Raw genomic sequence first — 14,595 nt, forward strand, 5'->3', positions numbered from 1 at the left:
TTAGGAAATTAGTTTTCTTGGAAAATGTATAATAGTAAAAATATTTGTTATTCCTGGGATCCAATTCAATGCCGCTATGTTTCAAGGGTTGTTATTTTAATACTAATTGTGCGACAGGTGTTCTTCGCTAGTCGAGCGGAAGAAAATTAACCTATAGAATTCAACAACTAATGGTTACTATGCAACAGCGTTCACCATACTAGCCCAGGCATTTTTGTTATTTTTGAAAACAACCTTTAAACGAAAACACTTAAGTTTCAAATAAAAGAAGTAAAATATTCAATTCATAGAGTTTGCTTTTCATTTTATTTAATTTAAAATTGAACGACTGTCAAATAAAGAGAAAAAAATTATTAACATAAAAACATTTTTTTCTTCATTTCTCCATAAATCAATAACCACAACAAATCGTTCAAAGAGAAGCTCCCCATAAAGAAAAACATATCCTTGTAGCAATCGACCGCATACCCGGGGATTTTGCACAAAAAACCCTGTGGCATTCATCAAAGAAGACAGCATGAAGAAAATACAGCCAGAACACAGACCATTTTGTAAACCACATCGACGACAAAAAATAATCAATCGCCCAAACCATGATTCTTTTTGCCAAGGCGAAGGAAAAGGACTCGTTGCGGCACAACTGAAACCGCGACCACTGGTCGATTGCCAATTCTACAATTTAAAATATGAATTCGATGAGCTGCCGCTGGATCCGGTTAAAGAGTTTATTGTTGAGAAAACTTGTACGTAATTAAAATTCGCTGGTCTCGATTGACTTCGCATTGTGTGTTAATATTTGCATTCTTTTAGCTCACATGCAGTCGGATGTTATAACGGGACGTTGCAACAAAGAGCTGGACTTTCATCGATATGAAATGGACAAGGTAAACACTGGCAATAGAGAGATTGACGATGATGGCCTTGATGACATCGAGTTGGACAATATAGTGATGCCAGAGAAATTTGAAATGCTTCGTGAGAAGAAGGATAACTTCTATGGATTTAGTCGTAAGTATATTTATGTTCTGACCACAACGGTCTATTTATGGTTTTTGCAAAATAGATGATAAGAAATCAATATTGATATTGAAAATTTGGGTCGTCTTTTACCTAATTTTAGTCTCTTGTTCAAAATTAGATAGTCAAAATGTTGCCTCTGACACAAAGTCGAATTGAAAGATTAGGATTATCGGACTTAGGTATAACTTTAAGGCGACTTTTGATTTTTATACCCTCCACCATAGTATGGTGGGAACATTAAGTTCTTCATTCCGTTTGTAACACCACGAAATATACATTTAGACCATGTAAAGTATATATATTCTTGATCAGCATAAAATTATATGTCGATTTGTCTGTCCATGTATTCTTGTGAACAAAATGCAGGTCGCATTTATTATCCGATTGAGATGAAATTTTCCAAACAAAATTTGTTTGGCCCAAGGACGAACCCTATTGAAATTAGAGATAATCGGTAAAAATTTAGATATAGCTCACATACATACGAATTGAGTCTAGCAGGTAGTATGCCAAATTTGGTGAAGATCGGTTCAGATATAGCTATAGCTCCCATATATATTGTTCATCCGATTTGTTATTTTTGTCCTCCGCAGCTGTAAAATGCACTCCGTAACAACAATATTCAGGGAAATATATCAAATGCTGCTCAGAAATACATTTGCTAAATTTTATCGAGATCGGTTCAGATTTGTATATATCTCCCATATATAACTTCGTCCAATTTACCTTTATTGAGCACCAAACGTCTAATATTTGCCCAAATCGTATGAAATTTGGCACTTACGACCGAATTAAGTCTAGAAATTTGGGGAAGATCGATTCAGATATAGCTATAGCTGTTCATCCACGATATTCAGGGAAATATATCAAATAAAGCTCAGAAATATCTTTGACAAATTTTATCGAGATCGGTTCCGATTTGGATATAGCTCCCATATATATTTTGATCCGATTTCAAATTAATTATGCACCAAATGGGCAATACAAGTTCGAATTTAAAAGATACAAATGCTTCGGCATATTTAGTCCTTTCAACTTTAAATTATAATTATAATCATAGCGTGTATGATTGAATTCTCCCATAAAAACTTTTAATTGTTATGTGGAGCTCTACTAGATTAGCAAAGTGGTGCAGGGTATCATAAAGTCGGCCCCGCCCAATATAACTGGTATCCTGAAAATTGGAAATAGGATTTCTGTCGGAGTGTAGGATTGGGGTATGTAGGAAGCTTTGGAAATTCGTACTTATGTGTACTAAACTAAATTTGGTACAAATTGGAATTGTGATGAAGCGATTGAGCTGGTATTCTGAAATTGCTGTTCATGTGTAGCCCGGACATATGAATGTGTACTTTAATTGTTTAAAAGTACAATTTAAATTTTTATTTTTTTATTAATTGTACGAAAAGTGCAAGCATTGTATTACATTGGTATTCAATAATTTGATATTTAGATTAATGATTGTATTTGTGTTTGAAATTTGGTGGTGGCTTGGAAATTAGTCCTAAATCTGTACGAAAAATACTAAATTGTACCAAATCTGGTATTCGGTGAAGGAATAGGCCTGGAACCTCAACATTTGATATTGAAGTCTTTGCTGGTATCTGGGATATGGAGGTGGTTGTGGAAATATGTATTATAATTATACGAAAAATATTAAATTGTACTTAATTTGGTATAGTGTGAAGAAATAGAGCAAAAATTCTGAAATTTGATATAGATGCCACAATTGTGGTCTGTGTTTTAAATACGGATGTGGGTTTGGAAATACATATTATAGTTGTTAGAAAGATTTAACTAAATTTGTTAAAGGGAAAGTTAAAGAGCTTAAATCCTGAATATTGAAATGAAGTCACTGTTGGTGTCGGTGGTTGAGAGGGATTGAGATATGTAGGTGGTTTTGGAAATGTGTACTAAAATTATACCAAAAGTACTAAATGTTACTAAATTTTGGCATTGAGTGAATGTATAGAGCTGGAATTCAAAAATTTGATATTGACTTCTTTCGTGGTTTTTGAAGAGCTTTAAAATGTCTAGGTTGACTTATGTTTAGTATGGACTAGCTGGCCCGGTCCGCGTTGCCGGCCCGTAGTTTTAATCTTTAATGCAAATTTTGCATAGCATAATATTTCACAAATCTAGCTCATAAAGGTGAACAAATTTTAATATAAATATTGATTCGACTAAATAGAAATAAATAACTATGGAAGGAGGGCAAAATAATTTCTAAATAGTCAAAGTTAATTACGCTTTTACACCCATTACCATAACACCTCAAATTGCGCATTAGAGTCCCCAAAAAGTCTATGTTCTTGTTCATGGTAAAATTCAATAACGATTAAACAATACCCGCGTTGTTATCCGCCAATCGGTAAACATCACTATAGATCGGCGGGCCTGGGGACTATATGGTGACTGTACCAAAATATTTACGTATGTTGACATTTTTCTGTAAGATGGTTCTCTACTCACAAAGTAGCCTAAATACAGCAAATAATGGCAAAATCAGTTGAAAAACGTGGCCAAGACCACGGTCACAGCTGTCAGGCCAGGGATACATTTATATAAGGGTTATACCAAAACGTGGCCCAACCAATATTCTCTTGGGGGTTACAAATTCAATAGAAAACAACATTTTTCTGATTGTACATTGGACGGATTATTGTGACAGGAAAGAAGTAGTTCCACGCTTTGAAATGATCCCCATTAGGCTTTTTCGGCAATTTTTGTTTGTTCAAATGTGTTCGCATCTTCCAGCTGAACCACGATGTCGGCCCTGGAGTTGAAAGGTAGATGTCAGTTGACATCGCATTTCCTACTTATTTCATTTTTTGGTGAAAATTTGTATATAGTGAAAAATTATTCTTTATTTTGTTCGCAAAAAAATTACTGAATTCAATTAGATAATACAAATTGAAAAAAAAAAAATTGACAAAAGAAGAATAACACATTGAAAAAATCTTCAACTTGTTCGCTGATTTTTTTACAGCAAATGTTTAAAGATCCTTATATAGTTTGTCAATAGAATGTACTTCTATTTTAAAATTCGATTCCATTAAATTATTTCGACATCATCTATTCCGTTTCGCCACCACATAATTCGGTACTACGCTTCCATGTAACTCGCCATCAATTTCATTTCTCAAGAAATCAAGTCAATTAAATAAATTGGTATTAATATTTGAATTCAAAAAAAAAAATATATATATATAAAAAACACTACAAATGTACATTAGAAAAAAATAAGTAAAAATGGAAAAAAATCATGCAAAATAAAACATTACTATTGTACATTTCAAAAGTCAAAATGAAAATGTTAAAATATCACATTTTTACGCGATTTTTTGGATATTATCCTTTTCGGAGAGGAGAAAATTCCGAATTTGTTTGAATCGTTAAAAGCAGTCCAGCGGTTCTTAAGTTATAAGCGTAGTAACTAACACAACTTTCTTTTATATATATAGATATATCGGCCTCCTTCTGAGTATTTTTTTTTTTTCAATCAAATTGAGATATCCGACTTCATTTTGCGGCATATATTTATTTTGTTATGGACATTAAATGGATCTGTCACAATACTCTTATAACTGAATAATATACAATCAAATTTGCTCTATCTCTCGTCAGATAGTTTAATATCTAGTATACCACCATTGTAATTTAAGTTTATATCTTTTTATATATCTATTTTCAGCATGCGACGACCCATATCCATGGTTATGTGAATTAAGTGGTAAGTAAAAATATTAAAAAAAAAACAAAAGTATGTCGGAGCCGACTATATGACACCCCTCCGCTCTATGCATATTTTGTAGAGCTACCTGTAACAAATAAATTTTTATATTTTGAATTTATGTGAAGGAAATCATGCCAATGTTAAATGAATTAGGGCTTAAATGTGGTTTGAATTTTAAACAGAATGGATTTAACATATCGATTTAAATCTAACCAACAAATAGTGGTAATTTGTTTAACTGGTCTTTAAATGTGAATTTTTATATAAAATATTGAATTTTTGATCCCTTATAATAACATTATTTTTTAATTTCATTTTCTATATCTACAGGCTCGCCTACCGAAGAAAAAGTATTGGAAATAACCAACAGTCTATTGAACATCTACTGTTCTCATAGGGTACGAATTTTTTACTTTGATTGCCGTACAAAATCGGCATTGTTAACAAACGAATTGAGAAGGTTTTATGGAAGTCCTTCCGAAATAATAGGTAATAAAAAATCCCATAAATGCATTTTAAATAAATTTCTTTTGCATAGTTTTGCATAGTCTATGAAATATCCATAGAAAAAATACTCTTTTTCGTATGTTGATTACAATGCTTTAAAATATTGGTTTTAAATCCAGAATTTTTGAAAATTTCTTAGAAAGTCCAAGCTCTGGTCTATTAAGCACTAGTATGACTTAAAAATGAGAATAAAATAATTCTCAGATTTCTATTATGCCAATGTTTAATATTCTATGAACATTTTTGTTCAGTATGGCAACATCATTATAATTTATCTGTGTATGATAAAAAATTAACGATCTTTAATATCAATATGAAAACAAAAACTCTGCAAACGACATACTGTTAAAAACGTATTTACGCATAAAAAAAAGAAAATATGCATTTTATCGAACCAAGTCGAAGTATTTTACCAGCACTGACAAATGAATACCATATTACAGGAAGTTTACGCAATCCGAGTGCCAGATATTTACGCTTGCCTGCATTAAAGTCGCCACCGAAATCTATTAAATTTAAAGCGGGGGATCATTACGCGCTAAGAACACCACAAGGTAGGTACAATTTTAAAAACAACAATTTTGTTTCAGTTCACACAAAGAATTCTTCAAAATCTTTTAGAGTGTCGAAATGAATTGGCTAAAATGGGCAAAGTTATTGATGTTCTCATAGAGCCAACACTAAGACGAGCCCAAGACAATCTAAAACGACATGCTTCGCTGCCGGAAAGTGATAAATGGGCAAAAATAAAAGAAAAAGTGCCAAATAAAATTAAAATTAAGAAAATTGTAAGTGTTGCATAATTTGTTTTTATCATAATTAATATTTTATTTCCAAATTTGCAGTTAAAAGGTGGAGTCAGAGAAAATAACAAACCTCCAAAACGAGAAAATTTTAAATCAAATCTTGATTTTTTACTCCATCTCAAAAATATTGATAAGCAGTATGTTATCTATGATCTACAATCTTAAAAATATAAATTAATAAGACACAATTTATATTTTTTCCTAGAAAATTCAAATATTTAGAAGGATATATGCCTGTAGATCCGGAAGAACAAAAGTCACGCATTATGAAAACTTACGAAGTGAAATTGAAAAAAGCTGAAAAACAGTTCACGCCAAGAATGGAAAGACGTTACAAGTGTCTTATGAAACATGTAAGTTATCAAATTGTATTTAAGTGCTTTACACTGAAACCCGTTCCCTGAGCTCATGTCAAATACGCCATGTCCACTGCAGTGAACATACAAGCCCCTCTATGGTGCCCTGGGTTTCCGTCTAATTTGTATACCCTTAACAGTACGTAGTATTAACTCAGTAACTCATCAAAATATTCATTTAAGACCCAACACACTATATGTGTTCTTGATCAGCGTAGGATTTTGAGTTGACTTTGCTCTTTGCATATTACGAATGTGAGGGACTTAAACACCAAATTGGATGATACATATTTATGGGAGCTGTACCTATATCTCAACCAATTTTCACAAAATTTGAAGTGCATGCTTCTAGACTGAATTTGGTCGGAAGTATCAAGATTCACTCCATTTTGGACCGATTTTCACCAAACAAGTGTTGTTTTTTGAAAATTTAATCCCAAACGGATAATAAATATGACCTGCATTTTGTTCACATTATTATAAGGACAGGCGAACAGACAGACGGACTGACATGCATAAATCCTCAAATCCTCCTGAGGATCCTCAAAAGTAAATATGTATCTATATCGTGTCCTTGTCCATGTTACAAACAAATACACAAAGACAATACCTTGAGCACTATGTGGTATATATTTATTTTTAATTTGATAATGGGTATTATTTTCAACGAAAGAACATTACCTGTACAGATACATTCCTTCGTACAGCCACCATATAACTGTATCTCCCTATATTCGGTCTTTTGATGATTTTAACTAATTTTTTTCAACGGAATACCCTCCACCATAAATAGTATGGAGGGTATATTATCGTATATTACAGTCAAAACGAATTAAGATAGAAAGCTAAAACTTTGCAAAGATCTCCCTTTTGTCTGCAGGCAGGTTAAGTTCGAAGATGGGCTATATCGGTCCACAATATCGTATAGCCCCCATATTCGGTATTTTGATGATTTTAGCCACATTTTCCAATCAAAATCCACACGAGATGTTCGTTGTGAGCACTTTACTCCCTGAAAGAGAGTTTTCTATATGGGCCCACGATATCGCATAGCCCCCATATAACGGTACCTTCCGATATTCGTTATTTTGATGATTTTAGTTACATTTTTCAACGGAATTGTCTGAAATTGTACACAAGAGGTTCACGATATCGTATATCCCACCATATATCGGCACCTTCCGGTGTTAGGTATCTTAAGGATTTTAACAGAATTTTTAATGGGTTTTATTTATTTATTTATTATTATTTTTTTTTTTTTGAAAATGTCTTAATTCGTTCCAAATGGTGGAGGGTATTCAAAGTTCGGCCCGGCCGAACATACATCTTTTTCACTTATTTTATTTTACTTTTGCAAGTTCCTTCCGATTGATGGATGACATTAAAAGTTCCGCCCATCTGCTTCTGCTTTATTACTTGTTTAGTATTCGAAAGATTTCAGCTACAATTTTCAACCGAATTGCTTGGCTCTAATATGCTATTTTGGGTTCTTAGTAGATGATAATTATCGCTACTTAAAATTCAATATTTGTTATTTACTTTTTTTAGATTTTTGTTTCGATCCTTCTAATTCTCCGCCATAACAGAATTTCTAATTCTCTCCTTATTCCTAATTTCTTTGAAATAATTATCACTTTGGTGTATTTTCCAGCTTTGAAAAAAAAACTGAACTCCAATGTAATCACTCTTTTGAATCCAAGTACATTCTCTGTATGTCACATTTCTTATCATTCCTTGGCTCTTAATTAAATTTACATACACTATTTGAAGCAGTTTTTTAGATTAGTTACTTTTTCCTAGTTACCGAACAAACAATATATGTCCCACAAGCACAGCTAATGAAAAATGCAATCTACAGTTTTTGTTAAAATACTCCATAGTTGAAACATTTCTAAGTGAGAAGATATTCTTGAGTATTTTAGTGAATATCACATCCGTTTCATTTCGTTAATGAAAGTGCCCTCTGTGTCTTCCTTCATTAGTAGTTCGCAGACAAAGGTTTCAAAGAATCGAAAGATTCCACTCAAACAATCCAGCGATAAGTTCACTTTACTAAATGAATTTCAACGAAATTAAAGACATTACAGAGAAAAGGCAGTGCGGATTTTTATATAAGTTTAAATTTTACTTTACACATTACTGGTGAATTTCACAAAAACCAACTCTCCCCACTAAGGCTGTTGCATCGGTCATGGAACCTGGCAGGCCGTCACTCTTCTATTCATTCTTCTTCTTCAGTCACACTGCCAATAAAACTAAAGGCATGGCAATTCATTTTGACTTCTGACCACAATGCAGCCAGCATTGAATGCAAACGACGGCATCTAACTAATTATTAACAGAGATGAATTAATTTGGTCAAAAAGTCCAACATACATTCAGCTAATTAACAAACGCCATACAAAATACTCTATGGACTTTTACCAAGTAAACAATGGCGACCCGCTGACGGTTCCTATATGTGAACATGTCCTTCTCCCTCCTGTTCAACGTGAGAGATGAGTTTATTTGTTTAAACATTCTAAAATAATATTCATTAAACTACTGCCTTGAGGTATTTAAAACTGCCGGGTGGGTAGGCTAGAAACATTCCAGTGAAACTTTCTATACATAGGCACATCATACCTACTTATGCAACTATGAGTGGAATAAACCATTCATTCTGCCCGTTAACTCTGTGTGTATGTATGTGTCCATAGACATGTCTGTTCAAAGCACCTTTAAGGGTTATTGTCTCGAAATATTCCACGCATAGTATAGGTAGGATATAGATTTCCCTAATGTATCGTTATAGTTCAGTACACATCGTTAACCTTTGGATATGTTGCTATTAAAGTCGTGCTCGAGTCGAACGTCGTCATTCAATTTGTAACTCCTCGAAATAATCATGTCAGACCCACAAAGTATATATATTCTACATCAGCATAAAATTCTAAGTCGATTTAACAGCAGGCGGGTTAAGTACGAAAATGTGTCATCTCGGTCCACGTTTTCGTATAGACTCCATATAACGGTACCTTCCTTCTATTCCTTCTATTCGGTATTTTCAAAATTTATTCACCGAAATTGTTTTAAATTTCGTATTCCAAGTACATAATGGGTACTGCAGCCTATGACTTATGCAGGTCTTGGTATAACCCCCATATAACGATTCTCATTTAAGCAGTAATTTTTGGGATATTTTGAAAATATACAAGTCCTTCCAAATGGTGGAGGTTTTGTTTTCCAATGGAGTAAAACTCTATTGCACTGTTCAGATATAGCTCCAAATGCGTAATACCTTCCCCAATAGCATATGAAATTCAATGAAAATCAGCATAGCTCTCATATACATATTTCACCCTATTTTATAGTCCTCCAAAGCCGTAATAACACTGATTTTCCGTACAACATGTAAGATATAGTGTGCAAATACTTTTGCCCAACTTTTGTCGGAATTGTCTCAAAGATGGGAAGCTTAAGTTTAAACAGCGCATTTATTTCTCTACAATCTAAGATTAAGTTCGAAGATGGACTATATCGGTCCATCCCTAACAAAGAAATGCTTTTATGCCGGTCCTGTCGGGATTTTAGACCAAAAAATAATGTTATTTCCCAAGAGTTCATTATGTCAAACTGCCTGATTCTTGCGATGATAGAATGGAGGTTATATCAAGTTCGTCATTCGGTTTGTAACTCATCGAAATAATAATTTTAGACCTAATAATATACAGGGTGTGATGAAAAAACTGCCAACTGAACCAAATTCAGACTGCTGTCATTTCTAAGCCACTCGTCCGATAGCTCTTAAAATTATTCCAGTGACATCTCATTATATTGTTTACAAGCGTACAAAAGCATTTTAGTGAGAATTTTGCAGAAAAAATTTATTCGTGATGGAATTCAAGCGTGAGAGTGTGATTTCTTAATATTTGGCTGGAAAACCACAAGTGGCTATGGTTAGAGCACTCCAGCATTTAAATGTGAATAAATCTTTTGTGTCTCGTACCATCTCTCGTTACCATGATCCTGGTAGCGTAGCCCGATGTCAAGGAAGTGGACGGAAGAAAACTGCAACATCAGCAGAAATGGTTCGAAAAGTAACGAAGCGTCTTGATCGAAACCCGCGTCTCAGTGGCCGAAAAATGGCTCGTGAGCTGAACATATCGCAACACTCCATTTGGCAAATATTAAAAAATGATCTCGGAGTAAAGCCATTGAAATTCCAAAAACTGCAAGAACTTACACCGCAACAGAAAGAAAATAGACTCAAAAGAGCTAAAGAGTTGCTTCGCTTGGCCGAAAGTGGTGAACTGCCGAATTTGGTTTTCTCCAATGGGAAAACATTCGTTGTCCAGCAGTTTGTAAACAAACAAAATGATCGTGTTTACTTGCCAAAGAGGTCAGCTGAAAATATGCATCTTCGGTTGGCTACCAGGCTACCAATCCGTTGGATTATTGTGTATGGAGTATTTTGGAAAGCAAGGTTGGCACTAAAAAATACCAAAGTGTTGAGCACCTCAAGCAAGCGCTTCGCCGGGAATGGGCCAAAATACCCCAGAGCAACAGTCGGGCAGTGTGTGACGGTTTCATTGGCTGTTGTAGGCCAAAGGTGACCAATTCGAACAAATCTAAATTTATTCTAAAATTTGGTAATAGCATCAAATTGTTGTGACATTGTTTGCCTTTATTCAATAAAATTAAAAAGCAAAATGTTAAAATTATGGATTTTGACTTTGTTTTTTTTATACCCTACAACACAATGTGTTGGGGGTATTATAAGTTTGATTGGGCCAGAATTTATGTAACACCTCGAAATATTGGTTTCCCATATAGGAAAGTATATATGGATCTTCCTAGCTCGCCGAGCTGAGTCAATCTAGCTATGTATGTCCGTCCGTCCGTCTGTCCGTCTGTCCATGTTAATTTGTAATCACTCTACAGGTCGCAATTATGGCCCGATCTTCACGAAATTTAGAATGTAGGTGGGGTTGAGGTCAGAATAGAACCCTATTTCTTTTGGAGATGATCGCCAAATGTTTAGGGGTTGAAATGGACCAAATACTGAAAAAATGTCGGATTTTGCAGTAGCTATACAGGTCGCAATTTTAGACCAATCGACGGAATTTCGCATGTAGCTAGAGTTTAGGGCAGGGAAGAAGCCTACCAATTTGGGTGGTCATCGGATAATATTTAGCGGGTAAAATAGACCATATCTTTTGTGTTGAAAAAATTCAAAATTTTTCATTAAACCGCGAATATTTTAAATCCCGGCTAAATCACAAAGCCATGACAAGGCTACTTCTGATCTTTACATTGATGTTAACATCCAACAAATCGGATATATAGCAAAATATGTGCGACATATATGTCTATCAAAGAAGATATGCTTGAAAGATCTCTTATATGTCGAGAACGGCTGAATTGATTTCGACAGTTCTCATTAATTCAGAATGGCCTCCTGGCAGGAAAGAAAAAACGTCTAAAAATCGCATAAAATATCTCTCTAAAGATGAAAATATTGGATTTGTAACATTTTCTCATATTTTTTCAATTTTGTCATATTTTTGGCATATTTTCTTATACCCTACACCACAAGGTGGTCAGGGTATTATGTCTTTGTGCATTTGTTTGTAACAGACAGAAGGAAACGAGATAGACCCATAGTTCCTTTTGATGATCTGCATGGAATCACATTCTGAGTCGATTTATGCATGTCCGTCCGTCCGTCTGTCCGTCTGTCCGTCCGTCTGTCCGTCTGTCCATGTATTTTTGTAAACAAAGTACAGGTCGCATTTATTGCCCGATCCAGATGAAATTTTGCAAAGATCTTTTGTTTGGCCCAAGGACGAACCCTATTGAAATTGGAGATAATCGGTCAAAATTTAGATATAGCTCCCATATATATCTTCGTCCGATTTGCCTTTTATTGTGCACCAAACGTGTAATATCAGCCTAAATTGTATGGAATTTTGCATATACACCCAAATTAGGCCTGAAAATATGTATGCCAAATTTGATCGAAATCGGTTCAGATTTAGCGATAGCTCCCATATATATTGTTCGTCCGATTTGTTATTTTTGTCCACCGCCGCCGTAATATGCACTATGCAACAACAACATTTGGGAAAATATATCAAATACAGCTCAGAAATACATTTGCTAAATTTTATGGAGATCGGTTCAGATTCGGATATAGCTCCCATATATAACTTCGTCCGATTTACCGTTTATTGTGCACCAAACGTCTAAAATTTGTCCAAATGGGATGGAATTTGGCACTTACGACCGAATTGAGTCCAGAAGCTAGTATGTCAAATTTGGTGAAGATCGGTTCAGATATAGCTATAGCTTCCATATATATTATTCATCCGATTTGTTATTTTTGTTACCCACAACCGTAATATGCACTCCGTAACAACGATATTCAGGGAAATATATCAAATACAGCTCAGAAATATCTTTGCCAAATTTTATCGAGATCGGTTCAGATTTGGATATAGCTCCCATATATATCTCTATCCGATTTCAAAATAATTGTGCACCAAATGGGCAATACAAGTCCGAATTTAAAAGATACAAATGCTTCGGCATATTTAGTCCTTTGAACTTTAAATTAAAACTATAATCATAGCGTGTATGATTGAATTCTCCCATAAAAACTTTTAATTGTTATGTGGAGCTCTTCTAAATTAGCAAAATGGTGTAGGGTATCATAAAGTCGGCCCCGCCTGACTTTAAGACTTTCTTTACTGGTTTTGAATTAAACATTTGGTAGTATTTCTACAGCTAACAAAACTAAGTAGTTAGGATATCAGGATATCATATACAGATCGCATTTATGGCCCGATCCTTACGAAATTTTGCATGGGGATAAGATGAGGGTCAGAATAGAAGCCTACTCTTTTTGGAGATGATCGCCATATATTTAGGGGTTGAAATGGACCAAAAAACTGCAAAATTTGTCAACAGGTTGTAATTATCTCCCAGTCCTCACGCACATTTGATTGGGGGTTACCGGACATTGCAAAAGCCAAGCAGTTTTGGATGACCATCCCAAAAATATTCAATGTGTGAAATAGTTTGCCAACTTTTGTAGACAAAATACGAAAATATCCATTCCGGTGACTTTTTGGAGAATTCACAAATACAGGAAAGACGCACTTCTGACTATTTCGTTAACGCTGATTTCGTTGCGTTTCAGCCAAAAACCAATAATAAATGTTAATCTTTTGCCACGTCTGAGGGATTATAGGTCTTTGGGAAATATTGGTTCCAGATCTAGGAAGACCATTTACGTGCAACATCTACCAATAAATTGGAAATGAGCAAATTAGTTTAAGTTGCTTTTATTCGAAAATTAGAGAACGAAACCTGATGGTTTTCTTTTATTATTTGTCACAATATCTTGTGGAATTCTTTCGAGTTTCTCGCCTATATAAACTGTATCGTTTATTATAGTGTTGTAGGGTATTCAACGGTCGGCCCCGCTCGACTGTAGCCTTTGCTTACTTGTTTTATCTCACCCTTTATATATGCCTCGATTCGGACACTAACCCTACCTACATGCAACATTTTGGGAGGTCTGTGTCTTAATTTATATTTTAAAGGAATTCTTTTAATTCTTATTGACATGCTGATTTTTACATGAAATATCTGAATTTCAAATTAAATTTTATAAATATCACATGAACATTTCAAATTAATCAAAAAGGATTTTGAGACTCGAATTGACAAAAAAATATTATGTAAAAGTTAAATAAACCCAGATGTCAAATTTCCAAAATTAAAAATATTTAATTTTATGAGAGAGCTATTGGTTGATGGGCACAATATCTGAATATTTATATAAGTTATTTGTTTACAACTTTTGTTTTTGTAGCAATGAAAACTCTTGTATTTGTTATAGCCTCCACCATAGTATGGAGGGTATATTAATTTTGTCACTCCGTTTGTGACACCTCGAAGTAAACATTCAGGACCCCACAAAACAGATGTATTCTTGATCAGCATAAACTTCTACGTCGATTAAGCGATGTCTGTCTGTCTGTGGAAATCACGCTATCTCCCTATAAAAAATTATTCATGAACAATAAAAAAGAAGCTAAGTTCAGCCAGCCGAACTTTTAATACCCTCCACCAATTGGAAGGAATTTTCAAAAAAAAAAGAAAAAACTACAACTTAATTGAA

General features: G+C 34.2%; 1 protein-coding gene across 1 annotated transcript in view; it reads left to right on the top strand.

Annotated features, from left to right (window-relative positions):
- The first annotated feature begins 338 nt into the window (after positions 1-338).
- Positions 339-14,595, top strand: part of LOC101896759 (dynein axonemal heavy chain 3) — a 204,434-nt gene continuing 190,177 nt past the window's right edge. Inside the window, exons 1-8 of the mRNA XM_059124418.1 lie at positions 339-743; positions 811-1,008; positions 4,715-4,753; positions 5,087-5,245; positions 5,707-5,817; positions 5,885-6,051; positions 6,109-6,206; positions 6,275-6,422. Of these exons, the coding sequence (XP_058980401.1) occupies positions 518-743; positions 811-1,008; positions 4,715-4,753; positions 5,087-5,245; positions 5,707-5,817; positions 5,885-6,051; positions 6,109-6,206; positions 6,275-6,422 (1,146 nt within the window). The 5' untranslated portion in view covers positions 339-517. The remainder of the gene's footprint in view (positions 744-810; positions 1,009-4,714; positions 4,754-5,086; positions 5,246-5,706; positions 5,818-5,884; positions 6,052-6,108; positions 6,207-6,274; positions 6,423-14,595) is intronic.

Source organism: Musca domestica, unplaced genomic scaffold (genome assembly GCF_030504385.1).
Source record: "Musca domestica strain aabys unplaced genomic scaffold, Musca_domestica.polishedcontigs.V.1.1 29, whole genome shotgun sequence".
Classification (NCBI taxonomy): Eukaryota; Metazoa; Arthropoda; class Insecta; order Diptera; family Muscidae; genus Musca; species Musca domestica.